The sequence below is a fragment of the Nanorana parkeri genome, unplaced genomic scaffold (assembly GCF_000935625.1).
Source record: "Nanorana parkeri isolate BGI_ZX_2015 unplaced genomic scaffold, ASM93562v1 scaffold104, whole genome shotgun sequence".
NCBI classification, from domain to species: Eukaryota; Metazoa; Chordata; class Amphibia; order Anura; family Dicroglossidae; genus Nanorana; species Nanorana parkeri.
Genome location: NW_017306372.1, coordinates 2039884 through 2063296, shown reverse-complemented (window position 1 = coordinate 2063296; position 23413 = coordinate 2039884). Strand labels below are relative to the sequence as shown.

Here is a 23413-nt window from a genome sequence, read left to right as displayed (position 1 = left end):
ATTTTCCTTAATATAGTAAAAAAATAAAACCCCCAGTGGTGAATAAATACCACCAAAAGAAAGCTCTATCTGTCCCCAAAAAAGGGTATAAAATTCATTTCAGTACAGCGCTGCATGACGGAATAAATGTCAGTTAAAGTACCGCAGCGCTGAATACTGAAAAAATGGCCTGGATGGGAAGAGGGTTTAACACCGCGGATGTCAACTGGTTAAAGATAGTAGTTGAAAAGGATTAATGTGGGAGAACCCATGCTGCCATTGTTCTAGCATCTCTTTAAATACTTGAATCTTCAAAGTATGGGGGTTATTTTTATGATTTTTTTTTTTTTTTTAAACCTCTAATTAGTATAAGGTGTGAACATTTTTTGTTGCTCGTAGGAACAAATCAGAATCTTTTAATTTTGTTTTCATACTTCCACTGAAGAGGGAATCGATTCTAATTTGTTTCTATGGGGAGCAAGAATGTATTTTTTCCCTAAACAGCACTTTGCAGGCTTGGCCCATAATGAATATACTAAATACGTGAATGTGTTTACACATATATATATATATATATATATATATGTACATATAATGCATATGTGCATGTGTTCTAGTAAAGCATGCATACGGTATAAAATAATTGCAACAATTATTTTGTTTCAGTTTTTAAGCAAATATAGTGCTTTGCATATGTATTACAGCTTCCTCCCTATACAAAGTGGTAAATGTTAAAGTAAAAGCTACATAGTTTTCATAGTGTTCAAATAAAAAAAAAAAAAACCCTAAAAAATCTTTGTTGCATAGGTAATTGCCCCTTGTAATGTTTTGGTGCAAACAACTTCTTTAAAGTTAGCTGAATGCAGTTCACCTATGTGTGCTATTGCTATCACATGATCTCTAAAGAAATATGTCAGTTTCTGGAAGACTCGAGATACTGGAGAACGCATCTAAGCAAACAGCATCAAGAAGACAAAGGATCTATCCAAAATGATCTGAAAGAACAAACCTAATCTTTGAACAACTCCCTGAGTATCGTTGCATGCATTACATAAAGAAGAACTTCGGGCAGTAAAATAATTGATCTATGCAGTGCCTAACAGCAAGGGTTAAATTCTCATGTTGGTCTAGGAGGAAAATAATAAAATAAAACATACTCGTCCAATACTCTGACTGCTAGACTTGCCCCCGCATTGTCTCCCCTGGGCTCCGGCAGTCTAAACTCCGCTTATGCCATCATGTTTAATACAAGTCCTTTGATTTGTATTATACCTGAGGATACCGAGGGGCATTCGGCAGCCCAAGCTGAGTGGGAGAGAACTGAGCCGTCACTGTTGCAGGACTGAGGATCGGGCGAGTATCTCTTTTGTGTTTTTTATCTTAGACCCTAGACCAGTGGTGGCGAACCTTGGCACTCCAGCTGTTTTGGAACTACAAGTCCCATGAGGCATTGCAAGGCTCTGACAGCCATAGGCATAACTCCCAGAGGCAGATGCATGTTGGGATTTGTAGTTTTGGCACAGCTGGAGTGCCAAGGTTCGCCACCACTGCCCTAGACCAAAACAACCACTTAAGTGTTTAGTTTGTAATTGCCTGAAGTTTTTTTTAACCCCTTCATGACTGAGCTTTTTCTGTTCGTTTATGACCAAAGCACTTTTTACATGTTTTGCTGTGTGATTCCTCCACGTAGTACTTTCTTACTAAGTGCACCCACACATTATATGTTGTTTTTTAGAGGACGGATAGGGCTATATATTTAGATCGCATATGTGTGCCTAACGCCTCACTTAATGTGAATAAAATATAGAAATAAAGAGGAAAAAAAACTAAAGACCTCACCTTTTCCCCAGTTTTGATTATTATTTTTTGAAAAATAGCACAGCTAAAAAAAAATGCATACAAATAAATTCATTTATTTGGAAACACCACATCCAAACGATTTCACAAGTTTCTGTACTTCTCAGCTGAAAAACTGAAAGCTAACAATTAAATTTTTTCTTAAAGTGAATATTGGTCACCAGGTTGGGACAGGTGGCCTACAATGTCAGTGTGGCACTTGGTGACCGCAACATACTTAAAACATCGCCGTCATGAGGGGGGTTAAAAAAAAATTAGGGTGAAAAACATCTGCAGCAGATTTTCCTTGTGAGGGGCTAATATTTATAATAATGATCATGCATATATATATATATTTTTTTCACACATTTTATCTTCTCTTGCTGTCAGTTATTGACAGAGAAAATGGGGGGAACATGACAAGCCATTATTTACAACACTGGCTTGTCAATTATATCAAGCAGTCATTGGGAATGGATGTCCCTACGACTGCTTGATAATTTTGGTTATTAGGCTGCCCCAAACTCAGAGACATATAATAATAATCTTAGTGACACTGATCCTAACATGCACTGCAGGGTCCGATGTAACTAAACAATCGGAAGACTAAAACGGGCCGCTTTGGTTTTTGCTGAATGCTTCTATGCTGAAACATTCAGCAAAATGACGGTACACTTCGGGATTTGCTAATTCCGATGTATACAACTGCCTAACAGTGATAGAAAGCGCAGTTCACACTTTTTCACAGTTTGCTAAAAGCGATCATGTGTCAGATTTAAGCATTTTAATTCATTAATGGATGCCTAGTTAGTGAGACACCCGTTAATGAACAGTGACTGCTGATCTCACAAAGGAGTTAAATAAGCGGAAAACATTTGGCACTGCTGCATCTCTTCCTAGAAAAGGCGGTCTTCCAAGATTCTTTGAACAGGAAAGATGACATTGGTCAGAGACGTTAACCATATGGCTACATTCACCTGCGCCTGGGGATTCCTGTGGCAAGAACCTATGGTGTGTGGGTTATTTTTTTTTTTACTTTTTGTGTTTCAATAAAAAGCTTGCACCTTTTTAAAGTGATTAGTAAGAGATTGTTTCCATTGGATTTACAGAACAAATTGTGTACAAATAGTGGAATGGGTGAACACTTATGCAAAACACTGTTTACGGAAAATAGAAGGGTTTTTATGCATTAATCTCAGTTAAAAATACAATTTCTTAGCTTATTGTCTCTCTTTATTACAACCCTATTGCATTATTGAATTGATAACTTTCTTTTTGTCTTCATGTAGCAAACAGACCGGTCCAACAGATTTGATTATCTTCTGAAACAGACAGAGTTGTTTGCACATTTTATACAGCCAGCAGCACAGAAGACACCAACCTCACCATTAAAAATGAAGCCAGGGCGTCCTCGGTTAAAGATAGATGAGAAGCAAAATTTAATATCTGCTGGAGAGTAAGTTGTAAATATTCACTTAATATTATGGATGCTCCGATACCACTTTTTTAAGACAGAGTACGAGTACCGATACTTTTTTTCCAAGTACTCGCCGATACCAATTACCGATACCTTTTCTTAAAGGGACAGGACACATTTTTTTCTAAAGCAATACAAAATCATGATTTTAGGTCAGTTTCTTAATATTATGAAGAACATGAATATTTATCATGCCATTGCTAACTAAGGCTTTTATTCCCATAGTGGGGAAAATAGATGAGCACATGTCCAGACTCCAGACCAGAACACTGTATAGTGTGGCACAGCTATATCCAATTCTGTATAACTGGCTTTATATTTTATTTTTTTTGAAATAAAGCCAGGTATGCAGACTTGAATATAGCTGTGCCACACTATACAGTGTTCTGTCCTGGAGTCTGGACATGTGCTCATCTATTTTCCCCACTAGGGGGATAGAAGCCTTAGTTAGCAATATCTACATAGTTTTTCTTTAATGGCTTTTTTTAAATAAATATTATATGCAATTAAACAGCATTTTTACTCCTGACTGGTGAGGAAGCCTGTCAATCTTCCAATCGGCCAATCAGCGGGAGAAGAGGTCAGAATGGAGCAGATGACTGAGGACTTGAAGGAGGAGTTTGCGGCTATTTTGTTTCTTTGAAGGCGCTATGGAGGTCCTGTGTGCGGCGGTTTTGGGTCATTGAAGATGGCGGACGCGGCACAGGTGCTCGTTTTTTGTATCGGAGTATCGCTGCCGATACTGATGCTTGTATCGGAGCATCCCTACTTAATAAGCTTAATCAGGGGTGGGGACATTTAAAAAAAAAAAACTACTTGTCCAAGTACTAAAGTGTGGGCCCAATCTACCTGCCCCTCATGCCAATATACTTGTCCTGATACCGTGCTGACCAACGACTGCTTACAATCTGCAAGTGAAATTCAAAATCCATAGGGCAGGGCCGTACTGGCAGAGGGGAAGGACCGTGTGCTCAAAGGTCAGTATGGTCGCTGGGGGAGGGAATGTGGGAAGAGGGGGCCAGATTTGATTGGGTAATTCCATTTTCCTATATTTCTTTTGAAAGTGAACTTACCCTTTAATGCGTTTTAGAGAGCGTTTCTTTTTCACATGGAGATGGCGGCGAGGCCGGGGCTTGTTTTAATTTTATTTTTGTTTTCAATTTTGTTTTACTTTTTGTTCACATTTTAAATTTAGCCCTACTTAGCCCCTGTGTGACAGTGATAAGTTAATGTGATACTGTTTGGAGGTAACAGATTCTCCTTATGGAACCTTCCCTCCGACACAGAACATTGAGTAACTGCATTGTGCTCGACTCTGTGCAGCCTGTGACAGCTGAGGGAGCATTGTGAGTACAGCGCTCCTGTCTCACCGATCACAGAACAGATTGGAGAAGGGATGTCCATCCGGGAATGATTGCCGCGGACCCTGACAACCACGGTGTGGGGGGTGGCGGTGGACAAGATGGCTGCTTATTTTATACTAAATGAGTGGTGGCTCCCCTGCTCTACATTTAGCTCTGCTAGCCCACTGCAGGGTTAAATGTAGATGAATACTATCTGCCTGGAACTGCATGTCCCGGGCGTTGGGCAATAGGAATTCCACACCCCTGCTATTTTTTTTTTTATTTAACCATAAGGCAAGATGTGACCTCTTTCGTTCCAGTAGTGACATGGAGGTTGGCCAGAGTAATCACTGAGGCAGATCTCAAACTGCAAAAGAGAAACTAACGCTAGTTGCTGGTCTAGTTATTGAATGTTTCATTCGCTTTGATAACACTTAATTTTTATATATATATAAATCCTGCTCTTTAGAATTAGCTTGCTTAAAGGGGAACCGAACTATAGTTTCGTCCAGCAATGTAAAGGTGCCCATACACTGCTCGATTCTTGTACGAGAATCGAGCAGTGTGAACGAAGACGTGCGACCGTTTCTACTGTACGGTCGCGCGTCTTTTGTCGAACCAACATGCTTGAAAACCCGCCGAGAATCGTACGATTGTCGGCGGGTTTCTAGCCTGCTCGTCCGATAGCTGCGCGGCGTGCTTTCGATGATCGCAAGTACGATCTACCCGTCCAAGGCGGGCAGATCGTACGTGCTTTCAATAAGCATACGACCATCGCAAGACAAAAGTCTTGCGATGGTCGTAAGGTGTATGGGCACCTTAACATTTGCGAGCTCCCTAGCTGGCACCAAGATAATTTCCCAGTCTTCTGGGCTTGGTATCTTTGGCCTCTTGATTTACCCACATGGGAGTTAATTCTTGGCACCTGGCAGATGCCAGGATTGTACAATTGGCTACACATGTGTAGCTTAGTGTGCATCTTTAAGAATTTTGTGCAGCGAAAGTTAAAATTCTTTCATTACAGAAGAGACATTGGGGTTGATTTTTTTTGTTTTTGTTTTAATAAATGTTTTCACACAATGTTGACCCTGGATTCACACATTTTTTTCCTATTGACTACAATTGTGAATCTTGTGTTTAAAAGATTGATATTTAGACTCAATAGTATCTCTTTTGCGTTCAAAAATTTTTTTTTTTTTTAAAGGTAAAGCTCCACCTAAAGAAGTCTGTAGTATTGACACTATTTGAAGTTAACTGACCCTTTTCCCAAATTCCCTAATACAAGTGGAGTTTTACGAACATAAAGTTTCTTTCAGAATAAAACTGCATGCACAATCTTTTGCAATCGCATCATACTGGAACTGCATTTCCAACTTCCAACAGAGTCTTCAATCTTTTTCTGCAGCCCCAGCACTCAATGAACAGGAAGCAAGGAGTACAGGGGCCTCTTCATTCATAAATCGAGGCAATAGTAAACAGATTTTATGACCACAATCATGAATGAACAGGAAGTAATTTAGAGCACTTCCTGTTCATAATTGGGGACAACGGTATCTGAACTACTTTATGTCCTCGGTTATTTACAAATATTGTACTGATCACTGCGAGTTTGAATATTACAGGGGACCATCAGCAAATATTTCACATATATGCTGATCGTCCCGCAGCTCTCCTCACCGCCTTACTCGGCCTCCTGACCGCTTTGTCCTCCCTTTGCTGGCAGGAGGATCAGCTCTGTGTCCCCTCCAATCCCCACTGCCTCTGCCAATACTGGTGGGGGAGAACAGCGGGGATCAGAGGGCACACGGAGAGGAGAGGAGAAAGCTGCAGGGCCGATACGGCAGGGGGTTTGGGAAGGTTTGGTGGATCTCTCTCCACTGTGCTGGGCACTGGCTGCAGGCCCCCAAAGCGGAGGACAGTACTATGGTACCCAGACCAACTAATCGATAATGAGAATAGTTGGCAACAATTCTTAGTGATCTATTATCAATTGATTAGTTGGTTGCAGCCCTACAAGACAGCCACAGGCATATCTTCAGAGTCAGATGCATGATGGGATTTGTAGTTTCACCAAAGGTGGAGGGCCGGAGTTAAGACTACTCCTGCTTCATTGCATAAGAGTTTCAGTAATTCGCACTTCACTATATAGAACTCCATTTCATTCTAACATTTACTAAGGTAGTGTTTTTTGTTTTATTTAGTAATCGTCATCGGAGAACAGAGCAGGAGGAAGATGAAGAACTTTTAACGGAAAGTTCAAAGACAACAAATATTTGTACCAGATTTGAGGTGTCACCTTCGTGTAAGTTTTATCCTGAACCACAAATATTTGAATAGTGTGGTAGAATTATGTCTTGTTAGTGATATTTTGTATAATGGCCATAAATAAATATACAATGGCGGGAATTTATCATAGCAGTTGTGAGTGTTTGAACTCGCATATGCAAAAGAGTCCTACCGCACTACTTACTGTTATGTCCCTTGCGGTGGGTGCTGTAGTGACTGCGGATGGTGCCGCTTCAGGTTTAAGTAGTCAAGTATGTCACCAGCACATCGTTAAATTGATAACGCACACAGGGGTCACATAGAAACGTTTCAGGGCCACTCAGGGTCCCTTCATCAGGCTGGGGACATACTTAACTACTTGAACTCGCTTATGGTCGCATGGGATATATTTGAGCCAGATTCATGATGCTAGTGTAATGTTGTTCATAAATGAGGTTTGATAGACTCCAGGACAGAAGACTTGTAACTCCAGGCAAAAAGCTTAACTGTCGATTCATGAAGATGTGGTCATGGGGACTTCTGAAATAGCTATTGTTTTGTTAGGTGATGCTCCAGTTTCAGACAGCCGCAGGACAAGTGCAGATGAAAACAGTTGCTAACTTTCCTAAAACCTGTTAAAGATGTCACCAGCACACCATATTGAAGTGAAGGACACGTTTGTTTATTGACCCTGTCATTTCAAGCCTGATGAAGGGGACCCTGTGTGGCCCCGAAACGTTGCTATTTGTTTTGACATGAAGCGTCAATAATCAAACTTGTCCTTCACTTCAATATGGTGTGCTAGTGACATCTTTAACAAGTTTCAGTATTGGCGGCGCCATCCGCGGTCACTTCGAGCACCCACGCTGACAGGGATACCCTGTAAGGAGTGCAGCAGGATTCTGGAATACATACTTGCCTAAAACATGCGCAATTGGAAAACTAGTGCACGCTCTGGTCAAAGCAGGCGCACATGTTAAATGGAGCAGCTTAAAGGAGAACTATGGGGTTAAGTCTTTTCCCCATAGTTCTCCTTAGGGTAACGGGAGGACACAAACTAGCGTCCTCCCGTCACCCTAGGCTCAGTATACCGCGAGCTGTAGCTCGCGGTATACTGAGACGCTGACGCGGATCCCGACAATTGTGCCGGGATCCGCTCAGCTGTGTGACTGACAGCTGGCTCTGCCTATCTAGAGGCAGAGCCAGCTGTACCCGCCCACTCCCCCGTCCGTTCCGCCAGTCAGCGCTGGCGGAGGGGGGAATCCAGCCCCTCCCCTGTCATGGCAGAGAGCCGTGACAGGATCGAGAGGTGAGCGAACGCCGGTATGTGTTCGCTCACCTCCCGATCTACTGAGCCGACCTGTGACAGTCTCATTGTCACAGGTCGGCTAGAACTATGAGGTGAGTGAAAAGCACTCACCTCATAGGTCTCCTTTAACAGATTTGCACATCAAATAAAAATGATTTTAAAGGGCTAGAACTGTCGCAAATTGCTTTGATAAATTCCCCCCTATGAGTTTATTGTAAGTTTTAATTTTCAAAGCATTTTGAAATGGTGCGGGCTACTCTGATCTGAAATTGTTAGGCAAGGGCTTAATGGCCAGTTTTAATCTCTCACTACTTGGAGAGTTGCCAATTTCGTTATAAATTTAAGCAGCAGCATGTTTGTTTGCTGCCAATGATGTGACTGAAGCAAGTGGTTCAATCAAAGTAGCAAGAGATTAACATTTGGGCTTTGTAGCTTCATCTTTTTATTACGGTATCTGTCACAGCTGAGGGGATAGCCAATCACGATTGCTAATGAGAAGTCTGTTCTTGTATCTTTCTCTTCTGTGTGGTACACTTTTAGGCCCCATTCACACCAGGGCGGATTAGAAAAAGTGCTGCTTTTGTTTTATGGGCCCTACTGCAGGAACAAAAAAAATCAGGAAATAGTCATCATTTACCACCGTTAAGGCCTAATGTATCCTGTAAATAAATAAAATTCCCCTGTATACACTACATAATTGCTTAGGTGCCTCTTACAAAGCTAAGTTTAAGAATTGCCAGAATCAGGTATTTAATCTTTGATGGGTTGTAATGTGGCTACTACAACCCTAAAACCCTTTTTGGGTGCAAGTTGTAAGGACTCCTTGTACACCAATTTGTGTTACAATGCATCCTTGCCCTGCCTGCACTTTTTATATAGGTGTTGTAGATCACTATGGGGTAGCTTTTTTCATCCCATAGTTCACTTTAGGGTCACGGGAGGACATAGAGTCAAAGTGTGACACATTCAATGGCAGAGTGGAGAGTATAAAGTGGTTGGGGGTTTACGCAGGCTGTCACTTTGCAGTGAATAGGTATGGTTACAGTGTCTCTTAAGTCAAAGGCTTCCCTATTTTATTTGTATGTTTTGCAAATTTGTACTTTTGCTTACAGATTCTAACTGTATAATCAAAAATCATCTTGACTTGTATCTGGTTCTGCAGATGTAAAAAATGGCAAGTTAAGAGACTATCAAGTCAGAGGCTTGAACTGGCTGATCTCTTTATACGAGAATGGAATAAATGGCATCCTGGCTGATGAAATGGTAGGTGCACAAATGTCATTTTTTTTTTTTCTGGATTCACCAAGTGGTGTGTGCCCAATAATTCAGCATTTTCTGTTGGGTAATCCCATTTGAATTCTGGTTTCCCAAAAAAATGCTTATAGTATTAGTGTAGGCAGACCGCTAAATGGTGACCTGGCGAAAAGTTTAACCGACTAAAAGTTTGTTTTTTGCGGCAATTTTCGAATCCAAACGCTATACAAAGCTGTGACTGTTTGCTTTGCTGATTTTAATCATAAATAAACAGCAGCACACTGTTCTCTGTATTCCGTCCTGCAGTTCTCGCTCAATGGCGTACATTCGCCATTCTTACTGGCTAAAACAGTACTGCCCCTTTAAGTAAGAATGCTGATGTGCCATGCATGACAGGGAGGCTAGTGCAGAGGTAGACTGAGAATTATATGACGGGTGTTTTACCTCTACTTGTATTTACTCTTTAAAGTGGACCTTTCAGGATAGAAATATCTGGTACTGTCATTTTGATGCTGGCTTCACTACTTATTGAGTTAATGATTGTTCCTAGACAGGAATTCAGACTATATGTTCATGGTGTGCTCATGTGAGTATAGCTCCTGTCTCTAGGAAGATGGACACTGTAACAGAGTCCAAGGGCATTGTTCCTCCTATGATGATTTTCTTATATGCACTATATATCGGGCCATGCTGACCCACTTACTGAAATGAGTTAAATAGTCCACATGCAATCACTATCCAAATCCTGTCTCCTTCACCTTCGTAACATCTCCAAAATACGCTCCTTCCTCACCAATGAAACCGCAAAACTACTCATCCACTCACTTGTTATATCTCGTCTCGACTATTGTAACTCCCTCCTCATTGGCTTACCTCTACGCAGTCTATCCCCCCTTCAGTCTATCATGAATGCTGCTGCCAGACTTATCCACCTAACCAACCGCTCAGTATCTGCATCCCCCCTCTGCCAGTCCCTGCACTGGCTTTCAATCGCACAAAGGATAACATTCAAAATATTAACAGCCACTTACAAAGCCATTCACAACTCAGACCCAGGTTACATCTCTAACCTTGTCTCAAAATATCACCCTAACTGTCCCCTACGCTCCTCCCAAGACCTCCTGCTCTCTAGCTCCCTTGTCAACTCCCCCCATGCTCACCTCCAGGACTTTTCTCTAGAGTCTCCCCCCATTCTTTGGAACTCTTTACCCCAACCTGTCTGTCCATCTCCCACTTTGGCTGCCTTTAGGCGATCCCTTAAGACTCATCTCTTCTGGGAAGCTTATCCGACCTCAACCTGACCACTGAACTATCACATTCTCAAACAATTCATCCACACACTGGTACCTCCTCATGTATCACTTCCCCCTCCCTTTTACATTGTAAGCCCTCACCGTCAGGGCCCTCCTTACCATCTTGTCTTGAATTGTAATGTCTTGTCTTCCTTATATTGTAAAGTGCTGCGCAAACTGTTGGCGCTATAAATCCTGTATAATAATATTAGTCAAAGTAGCAGTCTGGTATTGTAATAAAGAAAATCCTTAGGTATGTAGTGAGGCTTGCAAGTATTTCATCAAATTAAATTTGTACAAGATAAGTCAAGGCAACTGGACTTGCTGTATGCATAATACAGCAAGTCCAGTTGCCTTGACTTATTTTTTACAGCTATACCATGACTTGGATGAGTCAGTACCTTCACATACATATTTCATTAAAGATTCTTGCTGTAAACTTAAGACAGCTGATTTTATCCATTAAAAAATGTGAAGGTGCTCTATTTATGCAGTAGGGAGCCTGTAATTATAACACAACCCCAGTCCAGACTGCAGTAACACAGGAAGAGGAAGACTTTGGAAATCCTGGCCACACATTTGGCAATACAGCCATGATTGAAAGAGGGGGGAAGTTTTTTATTTTTTTACTTTAAAAATCATGACTGACTGATTTAGAAGGAAAACTTTTTTTAGTTTTTTTTCCTTAATCACTTAAGTTATAAAACAGTGTTGGTAGTACAGTAAGCTCCCAGTCATCCGGCATCCATGGGGATTGGTAGATTCCAGATAAATGTTTCTGGTTGCTTGAGAGTTACCATTACAAATAGGTCTAACTAATGCCATACCCCATACTATACCATAACATAAACTCTGTATTGACTTCATATTAATATTGAAATGCAGCAATCCAAAGCAAATTGAGACAAATAGACACATGATCATTTCCAGGATAATACATGCTGCAGAACAGTGAGTACACAGGGGATTTTATATCTTTTTCTGGTTAGTTTAATACCGGATAACAGTTTACTGTTGTATACAACTAGATTGTAGTTTTCCTTTAAAAAGTTTTAATCCACAACTAACTTAATTTTTTGTTTTTGTGGAAATCGTTTCTATTATGCTTTAAGTTTTTAACATCTAGAACGTTGTCTGTTTTCTCCTAGGGTTTGGGTAAGACGCTACAGACCATTAGTCTTCTTGGGTATATGAAGCATTATAGAAACATTCCTGGGCCTCACATGGTGTTAGTCCCGAAGTCAACCTTGCACAATTGGATGTCTGAATTCAAACGATGGGTGCCTTCCTTGCGCGCAATTTGTCTTATTGGTGACAAGGATCAACGAGTAAGTATTGTTAACCTTTTTATTAAGGATTTTTAGTTCATTGAATAAACTCCATCCTACAATTTGTCCACTTGATGCGCGCAGCCTCTTGTAATGAATACACCATCTCTTTTGTTCACTTTTCTAATCCTGATAGGAAAATGGGGAACTTGATAAAGGCTTATACCTGTAGAATTCAGCACAATGTCCTTAAATGATTTTGCCAAGAATGGGTTTTCACTTTTTATGTGTAAAGTATTGCGCTGTGGGTGTGTAAAATGTATCTATATTAATAAAACCGTTTCTTTTCTTTTTTTTTTTTTAGGCAGCCTTTGTTAGAGATGTTCTTTTGCCAGGCGATTGGGATGTCTGTGTGACATCTTACGAAATGCTCATTAGGGAGAAGTCGGTTTTCAAGAAGTTCAATTGGCGATATTTGGTTATTGATGAAGCCCACAGAATTAAAAATGAAAAATCAAAGGTGGGTGTTTTTTTTTCTTTTTTTTTTAATATTGAATATTTTGACAGCAAAACAGCAAAATTGTATACTTTTATCTGAATGCTCAGTGTAAAGAAGAAACTTTTGACTTACTATATGACCTGAATATTGTGGTTGGCCTTCATTTGTAAGTAAAACTAGGCTTAACCTCAATGTAAAGTGAGTGTATCTTATCTGGATTTTTTACATTGACGATCTAAGTGTATCTTTTAATTTTCAGCATCTGTGCAGTGAACATATGTTTCAATAACGTATTAGTTTTATCAATGTTCCAGAAAATAAGCCAACAATATATACAGAAAGGAATTTATCAAAACTGGAGCAGCTGTGCGTGGCAACCAATCAGCATCTTCCTATCATTTTGAAAGCTTAACTGAACATACTGAAGAGAGAAGCTGATTGGTTGCCGTAGGCAACTGCTCAGATTTTGTCTGCTCCAGTTTTGATAACCCCCCCTACCAGTATATATTTAGACATGCAGTCAGACAACAGTGTTCCGATGGTGTTCTAGCTATTACAGATCTGAATAATGGAACACAAGTTTCCCAGTTGGGGAGCCAGAATAACAATTGTCAGCGCTATACAAATACTTGTAATTAAATGTGGTAGAGCATTTAGGTAGGGCAAGGGGCAGAATGAGGGAATTGTAAGGGAGGGAAAAGGACGAACGCAAAGACAGGAAGGAAAGTTGCAAGGTAGCAGAACAGGATAAAGCTACAGGGAGTTATTGGCCGATGTGTTAAAGTGGTCCTTGCATAAACAGCTGAAAGCGCTGTCTGTCTTTATGTAGATGGTGTAAAAAAACAAAATCACCCCGGAATCCCAAGTCTTGTGCAGTTTTGAAAGCTGGTCATTGAGCATGGTGGTCAGTTTCAGGAAAAAAATTAACCAATTGCCAATTTGAGACCCTTTTAGTTCCTCAAAGGGGACATCTTGCTGTTCCAGGCCTTAGCAGTTGTCTGCTTGGCTGCTGTAAAAATAGATGGAATTTCAACTTGGTACACCTAAGGGTTTTTGTTTGCTTCTGTTGGCTCTTTGGATAGATCTGTCAAGCATATCAAATATGTACGCAGTATACATTTCATTTGACTTCGGTTTTTATTTCAGTTGTCTGAAATTGTGAGGGAGTTCAAGACCACTAACCGCCTCCTCCTAACTGGAACCCCCCTTCAGAACAATTTGCATGAACTTTGGGCACTTCTGAATTTTCTTTTGCCTGATGTATTCAACTCTTCAGAGGTAAGCTGTGTCTGGGTGATGGGTGGAGTGGGCATGTCATTAGCAAGAAGGGATTTGTATCCCCTACATTCCTTTGCAGAGAAATGTAAGAATGTAAAGATACAGCCATAAATAACTTCCTGTTACAAAATGCTTATCTTTTTTGTTCTAGGATTTTGACTCCTGGTTTGATACTAATAACTGTCTAGGAGATCAGAAACTGGTGGAACGTCTTCATATGGTGAGTATTGACTTTAAGGTAAACGTAGTCTGTTTAGAGAGATCGAGATATATATATATATATATATATGCACTATATGCAGATGATATGTAAACTTTAGCTGCAGGTAGCCAGTTGGTGACCATACCCGCTCAGACATCTGTGGGTCAGATAGCGTATTACTCTGGATGCACAATTAGTTAAGTGCAGAATGGTGTTGTTGCCAGTGTACTAATGAAGCTCCTTGGATCAGGGGAGCAGTGGTTGGTGTAATGCCTATAACTTGCCTAATGCTCATCTTAAAGATCTTTACAAGCTGGAGTTCTTATTGTGAAGTACTGAGCTCCCCCTAGTGCCTACAATTCTAAAAAATCTGAGAATTAAATACAGTAATAAAAAAAAATAGAAAAGAACATGCATGTAAAAATAGAAAAATGGCATTAAATTACTTGAAGGGTGCTGTCCACCCAGAAGGGATGTTTTCATTACAGATGTAGCACTGTGGCCTAAGCAAGCCTATTTTTTGGCTTTATATATGTCCCAACAGTGAGATAACCTTGCCTTCATTTCCAACTCTATTCCATTCCACCTAAGAATTTTGTTCCCACTCTTTGTGTGTTCCAGCAGCTCCTGTAGTAGTGACCTTATAAAAAAAAAAATGCAGCTGGGGCAGTGGGACCCCATTATAATGTTTACAATCTGTGTGTATACTCAGGAATTCTAGCACAGAGAGATCACAAATAGAATCCCTGAGGTAAAGGAAACAATTTGATTTTAATCTTCTGCACCTACGGAAAATTCTAATTACAATTTTGTGTGGACTGGACTTGTTAAGGCAAACACCGCTATAGCTCCAAACTATACAAATGATTGGTTCCTAGAAACAGAGTTACCAGGTATGTAACTCCAATTTTTTAACTGACAATACACTATAGTGCTTTGGGGATTTTCCTCCCTTAGAGATGGTGTTTTGTGAACAATTGCCACTTGTTTTCTAGGTGTTGAGGCCATTCCTCCTCCGTCGTATTAAGGCTGATGTGGAGAAAAGCCTTCCTCCCAAGAAAGAAATTAAAATTTATGTTGGCCTTAGTAAGATGCAAAGAGAATGGTAAGTTTGTATTTCTGTAATTGCTTAAACTCCACAGTTCCTTTTTAACCATGTTTATTTTCTGGTTCAGCTTTCATCTTGGGACAATTACCCTTCAACTTCTGCAGGCGATTGTTGTAGAAATGGAGGAAAATCACCAATCACAGTTTGCTTCCCCCAAAAATGGAAGAAAGCCTTTAAAAAAAAAAAAATGTTTGCACTGAACTACCCCAAAACATAATATTTGTCATGACGAGGATCTTTGTAAGATTATCAGCTTAAAAGCAGATGCATGTCTGAGATTAAATAGACATTGTAGCGCTGAAATATGTTAGCTGTGTCATCCTGCTACACAGTGACATTAGGTATCCCCTTCTCAGGGCCCCCTTTAGGTGTCACCTTCAGCGTGCCCACCATCAGGGCACTCTGATGGTGGCAACTAATGGTTATCTCCATCAGATTCCCCCCTTACATTGGCTGCCCCCACTTCCACTGCATTGATGTGAATGGGCTCTTAAGAGTGCCCCTTTTATATTGTCACATTGCATTGCTGTCCTCAATGAAGAGTGGGTGGGAGGAGGCGGGTTGGACTGCAGGGGAGGACGGGATACTTTTCCATCCTCTCAATGCTGGGTTGGGAACACAGTGACGTCTTTGGTTGCTAGGTCCTACCAACCAATGACTGAGGAGGAGTAGGCGCCTGCACTGGGTTATGGCTTGCTGTCAGCCAGCCATATCTTAGTGCAGACTGGGGATAGTGGTCCTGATAGAACCACTATTTGGTTCGTGTCAAGACCACGATCTGTAATTTAGTGGTCTAGATAGTGCTGTGGACATTAGAGGACTTCGGGTAGATTGTGAGCATCAATAAGTAGTCTCTAGTTCCGTCGCACCACTTGGTGTATTTTGTTCTTCTGTTGGATGCCCTTTTGAAGCAAGTGTGTTCCTTCCTCGGAACAAAATATTACAGTTGGGATCAAGTTCAGTTGCTTGAATCTCGTTGCCATTCTTTTCTGAGAATCTGCATGAGAATACTGGGATGGATGGTGTAAACCTTTTGAAGTGGTACCTTTTTTTGCTCCGTTCCATGCCGGGACTTTACAGAGGAACATTCTTACACCAGGAGAAGTCTTCTCTATGGTTGGACAAGATGTTCAGATTGAGTTCCCTATTCAGGATATTTGTCATGGTGGTTGACTTCCTCTGCGTTGACGGGGAAAGTCGTTTCTTCCCATTACTTGGAAGATTGTCATGGCGGACACCAGTCTTATGGGATAAGGCGGTCTCTTGAGTCGTCTGTCTGCAGGGTTGCTGGTCTGCGGAGGAATCTAAGCTTTTGATCCATGTCCTGGACTTGAAGGCGATTCGTCTGGCATTGTTTCACTGGACCTGTCTTCTGTCTATTGTCCGATTCGATTTCAGTCAGACAGTGCTACGGCGATGGCATGCGTCACCTGGGAGGCACCAGGAGTGTTTCTGCAATGAAAGTATCGTCGCTCTTGGGTTGGGTGTAACTTCATTCAGGTTCTAACAGCCTGGCTACTGAAACCCAAGTTTTGAAATGCAAAGGAATTTCAGATTCTGTTATTGTGACTATGCTTAACACCCATTTCCACCTTTTGCAGAGGTATATATATATTTTTTCTAAACAAACGCCAGCAACGTACACAAGGTGTACATGAAGGCGTATGCATTTGATGTATATGAAAACAAACTTACATTCTTTGTTAGCTTTCCTCTTCATATCCGCATCAAAATTGCTCTGTGCTGTGCAAGCAATGTGAAAAATGGACTTTAAGGCTCGTAGATCTACTTGTAAGAATTTATCACCGTCCTTGGAAGGTTTATTTTTGTTGGAGCGAGTCCTTGGGGTTTTCTCCAAGCTTTTTCTGTATTGTGAATTTTGTATTTCCTTCTACTTGGGGTAGATCATAGTTTAGCTCCAAGTACCATAAAGGGTCAGATATCTGCCTTTGTTGGCCTTTTTTCAACGTCCTTTTGCTTCTAATTTTTAGATTTGCACTTTTTATTCAGGGAGTTCCATGTGTGGCTCCTCCTGTTAGGTCTCCTCCTCTTCCTCCATGGGATTTGAACTTGGTTTTCTCTGTTCAAATGGTCTGAACTTTTTGTTATTGTTGCCTTTCTTGTCTCAATTACCTCAGCTAGAATGGATTCAGAGTTTTGTTTTGTGGAGAACCCAGTTGCCTCCATCGGCTAAGCGGCTGGTATGGATGTGTTCCTGCAGTGGCTGTGTGCATCCATAGATGCATGGCAGGCTGCGGCCAACAGGTTGATTTGATGGCAGAAGAAGCCTATGGCACCTCTGCCCTCAGTCTCCTCCCTCACAACCAGGAAGTGAAGTTCAGGACGGAGGATCGCTGCGGGGACTGCATTAAGCTAAAAATAAAATGCTCAGTCTTTTATACTACTTTAAGCAAATGTTATCCTACAGTAAAATTGCCAAAACTGTTATTTCTTTTTTTTTCTTAGGTATACAAAAATCCTGATGAAGGATATTGACATTTTAAATTCTTCAGGGAAGACTGATAAAATGCGGCTCTTGAATATTCTAATGCAGCTGCGAAAATGTTGTAATCATCCTTATCTTTTCGATGGTGCTGAGCCAGGCCCACCATACACTACAGATATGCACTTGGTTACCAATAGTGGCAAAATGGTAGTTCTGGACAAATTGCTTCCGAAACTGAAGGAGCAAGGTAATTTCTTAATTTTTATTCTGTTTTTAAAAGGGATTGCCAAGACCTTACTCATTTTAATGTAGGCAAGTCCATATTTTTCCATAATATCACCTAAAACATGCCCGCATTGTATAATGAAAGGGAGCTACAGTAATAATCCTACAGTATAAAGAGCTAGTGTATCTTTCATTTTTTTTTTTTTTTTACGGTTTACAGAAATTGGCATCTGACTTAATTACATACAATCTAGTTCTCCTCTGTGGTTTTTACTTGTAGAATTGTGGTTTTTTTTTTTGTTTTTTTGCAGAAATAGTTTTTATTAAAGATTTTCACAAACCATGTAAAGACATACATAGGCAGCCACAAGTGAGCAAGATTGGAGATTATAGCACATCAATATCTAACGCCATCAGTATATATGTTAATAGGCACGAGATCATGCCTTACCCCCGCATAACTGCCCACCCCCGCAGGGGGATCGCTGGCCTAAAGGTCCACCCCAGAGGGGACCATCATAACCGGGTTGGGCAAGGCCCTGGGCCTTCAGCATAGAAATAGAAGCATGGGATCGTATGAAAAGACATACCAATAACCGGTGAAATTAAATGCATCACCTAAAGCCACCAGACATAAACGACATAAAATAGACTCGCAACAAGACTAGTGGACAACAGAAAGAAAGTGAGAAGGGGAGGTAGAGGGTTACTACATGGTCAGTGAAATCAGATCATGACTCTAAGTCAGTTTGTAGAATTGTGTTTAATCCAAGTTTTGTATGTTACCTTTTTTTATGTGGTTTTAAAAAAAAAATCTTCTACTGTACTGTGAACTACTGGTGGTAAAAGGTCTGGCCATGCTGATTTCAGTAGTAAAATCCGCTTTTAATCCACTGATCAACTGCCATTTAAAGAGACCCTGTCACCAAAATTATTTTCAGGCTAACAAAATGTTTACAATTGGCACTTACTGATGTTGCCCTTGCATAGCAATTTATTTGGTTTTTTTTGTCAGTAACGGTGACATGTAGTTCTAATCCATCTCACCCCAATACAAAATGAAGCTCTAAGGCACTAATTGTTCACAGAAAAAAACAGTGCACTTAAAGACATATAGTACCAAAATGTGGCAAGCTATGAACAATGTATGTGATAAAATGTTATTGTGAAACAAGCGAACAGTGATCAACAAACGTGGAAATAGTAATTTACCGATGCTAGTGTCTGTGCCGATAGAGTATTTGAGCGAGTACGCGTCCAAATGCTCCAATACTGGATTGTTTATAGCGTGTCACATTTTGCTACCGTAAGTAACAGTGACCTAGTTTTCTTCAACCTCTGACACTTCTTGGCAGCCTTCAATGCCTCTGCCCCACCAGAGTGTCTGGTTGCTTCTTCTGAAGCCTCCAGTGCTCTGCGAATGACCGCTGGGAACGGGATTAAGGTGGGGGTTTTTTTTTTTTCTTTAACCCCCCTGTACCAATCATCGGAACGCACTGGCAGTCACTCTCCCACACACAACGTCAGGAGTTGGAAGCTTCATGGGCAGTAGCTGGTCACCTAGGTGAAGTCAGAGCTAGCACAGGACCTACTACAGAGTCTGACACTGGTGGAAAAAAAAATTACGGGTATGTTACGGACCGATAAGATATGCCAAGACTCAGTTCTGGAATATAGTGCTCTGACCTACCATTATACCCTGCACTTAACCACTGGTGCAAAGCCACAATCCTCCCTAGGATGCACATCAGTTTACAGCGGGATGACAGAATGCAAGGAATCTCCTCCAAATGTATAAAACATTTTTATATATGTGAGCAGCCTAAAAAGTGGTACCTGGTGAGTTTCTCTTTTAATACACAGTTTTTGTAGACACACAGTTGGAAAAGGAAAGCTGGCAACATTGATTTTTCAGAACAATAAAACTTCCCTGATCTTGATAACTTTAAGTGCTTGTTAGTAATCTGCTGGGTTTTCTTTAGCACTTTTGTCATTTGCATATAGTTTAATATGTGATAATGGTTCACTGTACTGTAGATACCTTCAACTTTGTAATTCATGTAAATACAGATGTGAGATGCATGGTAATGTGCATTTCTACGCTGTCAATCTGATAGCTTGCCGTTCCACCCTTACATATTTGGTAGTGTTTAGCCAAAGGCTTCTGTCAAAGTGTTTATATGTGATAATTCAGTTCACATGTGGTTTATGTTTGATAGATTCACGTGTATTGATATTTAGTCAAATGACAAGGGTCTTGGATATCTTGGAAGATTATTGCATGTGGCGAAATTATGAATACTGCCGACTGGATGGGCAAACACCACACGATGAAAGACAGGTTAGTATTTTTAGGTTTCTAACTACATTTTTGTTTCTAGTCATGGCTGTGCTTACTATAATGGATTTATTTCCTTTTATTTTCCAGGAATCTATAGTTGCATTCAATGCTCCTGGCAGCTCAAAATTTATTTTTATGTTGAGCACACGTGCTGGTGGTCTTGGCATTAACCTCGCTACTGCTGATGTTGTCATTATATATGACTCTGACTGGAACCCACAAGTTGACCTTCAAGCTATGGTATGTCTACTTCAGTGTGACTGTGAATGTTGAATAAAGTACTGTGATCACCTATTTTAGAGGTACTATAAAAAAAAAAATGTGTACTGCCATCAATTTCCTTTTAAAGGAAAAGTCTGTTAAGAGATTATAGAGGCAACCATAGTTGTCGTCCTTTTTATGATGATTGTTAATAGGCAATATGTTATGCTACATTCACGGGGTCAGGGGACTTTACATTTTTTGGGGACCTACCTCAATATAGGATCATAATGCTTTGGGTGTATGTTTTGCTGCTTTTTTTCCATGGTTTCAAATTTAGATTTGATGTCCACCCTGTTAGTCATTTGGCTATTACAGTAAAGTTTGGATGTTGGCTCGGTGTGGTGGCCAGGGTGAAGATACAACTTTACAGTAAAGTGGACATTTCCTTTTAAGCTTTAGGTTGCTTTGGCATGGTTTTCACTGGAGGTAACCTGCCTATGCACTTTATTTATTTTTTCCATTATATGCTCAGCCTGAGTTGTCCAGGTTTACTTTACATAAGCATTTCCTGCCTGAATGGGTGTTAGCACTTTTGCAATGTTTAAACTTTTTTCTTTTGCCCCATTTTTTAGGATAGAGCACACAGAATTGGACAAACAAAAACGGTCAGAGTCTTCAGATATATAACAGATAATACAATTGAAGAACGTATTGTGGAGAGAGCAGAAATGAAGCTACGTTTGGATTCCATAGTTATTCAGCAAGGTAAGTCTGAGAGATGTTAACTTGTGGGAAGGCCCTTGTTTGTGATTAGCATTTTGCAATAAACAAATGACAATTTTTTTTTCTTTCTGCAGTGTGTTCAAATATACTAAAGCATTACAAAGACAAGCGCTTAGTGCATTCATTTGAACAGGCTGCCTTGCACACCAAAACAAATCATATGCTATTATATTAGATTTTTTTTTAACAATGCATCATATCCCACCAGAGTTTCATGGTGGTGTGCTGAAACTCTGGTGCATAAGATGGCATTCAGATTAAATGACACTGCACCTCATAATGTGTCTATAGGTGCCCATACACTTTACAACCCTTTGCAAGACTTTTGTCTTGCGAGGGTTGTAAAGTACTTCAAAAAACGTACGATCTGCCCATCTTGGACAGGCAGATCGTACTTGCGATTATCGCAAGTCCGCCCCTTGAGGGACGGGCTTGCGAGGACGGCAAATGGGCAGTGTGCGCGTGCGCACACCGGCCCGTTCGTCAGTTGTCGAACAAGCAGGCCACTAACTCGCTGAGAATCGTACGATTCCCGGCGGGTTTTCCAGCCTGCTTGTTCGATGGGCTCAATGTGTTACCTTCACACAAGCACATTTTTTGTTAGCACCAGGAATCCAGCATTGGTAATTCTAAAGCATGAGATTGGCAGGACTTGTGTATAGTTCCATATCACCTCTGTACTTATCACTGAAACACGCTTACATTTAACCTGAACCCATAAATGAGCCCTGTAATTTTTAGTTGCTCCTCGCAACACTTAACCCCTAAAGTGATTTTTAGTTTTACCCACTTCCATGCTTTAACTAAACAGTAAACTCAGCTCTAACACCCCTATGCTGCACACTCGCCTCAGGATCAGCTCTGATTTTTATTTCCTTTGAATCTACTACAGGCAGATTAGTGGACCAAAACTTAAATAAACTTGGAAAGGATGAAATGCTCCAGATGATTCGACATGGTGCCACGCATGTGTTTGCATCAAAGGATAGTGAAATCACTGATGAAGATATTAACGCCATCTTGGAAAGAGGTGAAAAGAAGGTACGTGACTCTACTGAATGTGAATTTAATCTAAAATCTTATTGGCCAACATATTTAATTCAATACGTTTATATACTTGTACAATAAATATATGAATTTGCAAAATATGCATTTTTAAAGTGTATTAAAAATGGAGTAATTTGTTAAATTAGGCTATTTAAGGCTTTATTTATCCTATAATCTCACGCCTGTCTCTCGCTGTCTGTTTCTCTTTCTCACGGTCTCTTGTTCTCTAATTCTCTCCTCAAAAGCAGTGCTGCTGCTTTCCGTATCTCTCGAAGTCCATCTCCTGCAGTTTTCCTCACCCCACCCACTGCTTTCATACAGTACCCCTCAGAGCCCCGGACATGAGAGAAGCAGCTGTTGTATTTAGCCATACTACTCGCTACTAGTCACACTCCACCAGAGTAGCCAGTCATTGCCCCATTCCCAGCATGTGCCAGTCAGCCAATGAGAAATCCCTATCCAGTCACGTGTGAGATTAGCCCTGCCAATAGGATTTCCTTGACAATTGTCATGCTTTCCATTCACCAACAGAAGTCAGAGGAACAACTACTTTGACTGTACTAGGGATCTTAATTAGTGGCGACAGACCATCTAGTTGCCGCAGTCCAGTATTTGTTTTCCTATGCCATATGCGGTATGTCAGCAGTAGCTGTTAGCAGATGGGAAGCTGCAGACCATGGCCTAGTGGTTGAGAACCATGGTTGTATTTTCAGACAATGTATGATATTGTAGAGCACAAATAATTTAAATCTTTGTGTCCTTTTTTTTTCATCCAGACTGCAGAACTAAAAGAAAAGCTGTCAAACATGGGTGAGAGTTCATTGAGAAACTTCACTATGGATACAGAGTCCAGTGTATATAACTTTGAAGGTGAAGATTACAGAGAGAAGCAAAAGGTAATGTTTTTATGAAACTATTTTGTATGTCAAGTGATGTAATTGCTTTGCCTTGAATATGATTTTTATGTAGGCTAGGGAAGATGGTCCACGCACTTTTAAAATGATATTAAACCATCCCTGCGTTTTATTAAACCATCCCTCCGTTACTATGTTAAGATCTTTTCCTTTGTGCATGACTATTTTAAGGAAACTAGTTTGTGAAGTGTTCATCACCTGGATGCTCCATATGATGGTTCTGTTATATGTTAGGTTTCCATAGGCTAGGCTGCTAGTGCTGTAGTTCACACATATACATATACATATACATACTTTTTTTTAGATGTTTTGTGGCAGCAGGCAAAACAAAATGACTGATTCC

The 23413-nt window shown here is 40.5% G+C and overlaps 1 protein-coding gene across 1 annotated transcript in view; it reads left to right on the top strand.

The window, feature by feature from the left end:
* SMARCA5 (SWI/SNF related, matrix associated, actin dependent regulator of chromatin, subfamily a, member 5) overlaps positions 1-23413 on the top strand; it is a 34128-nt gene that overhangs the window by 3877 nt on the left and 6838 nt on the right. The window contains exons 3-16 of the mRNA XM_018552987.1: positions 3105-3271; positions 6837-6937; positions 9372-9472; positions 11904-12083; positions 12388-12543; positions 13669-13800; positions 13952-14020; positions 14998-15107; positions 17577-17803; positions 20001-20122; positions 20210-20362; positions 20959-21091; positions 22002-22150; positions 22933-23052. Of these exons, the coding sequence (XP_018408489.1) occupies positions 3105-3271; positions 6837-6937; positions 9372-9472; positions 11904-12083; positions 12388-12543; positions 13669-13800; positions 13952-14020; positions 14998-15107; positions 17577-17803; positions 20001-20122; positions 20210-20362; positions 20959-21091; positions 22002-22150; positions 22933-23052 (1920 nt within the window). The remainder of the gene's footprint in view (positions 1-3104; positions 3272-6836; positions 6938-9371; positions 9473-11903; positions 12084-12387; positions 12544-13668; positions 13801-13951; positions 14021-14997; positions 15108-17576; positions 17804-20000; positions 20123-20209; positions 20363-20958; positions 21092-22001; positions 22151-22932; positions 23053-23413) is intronic.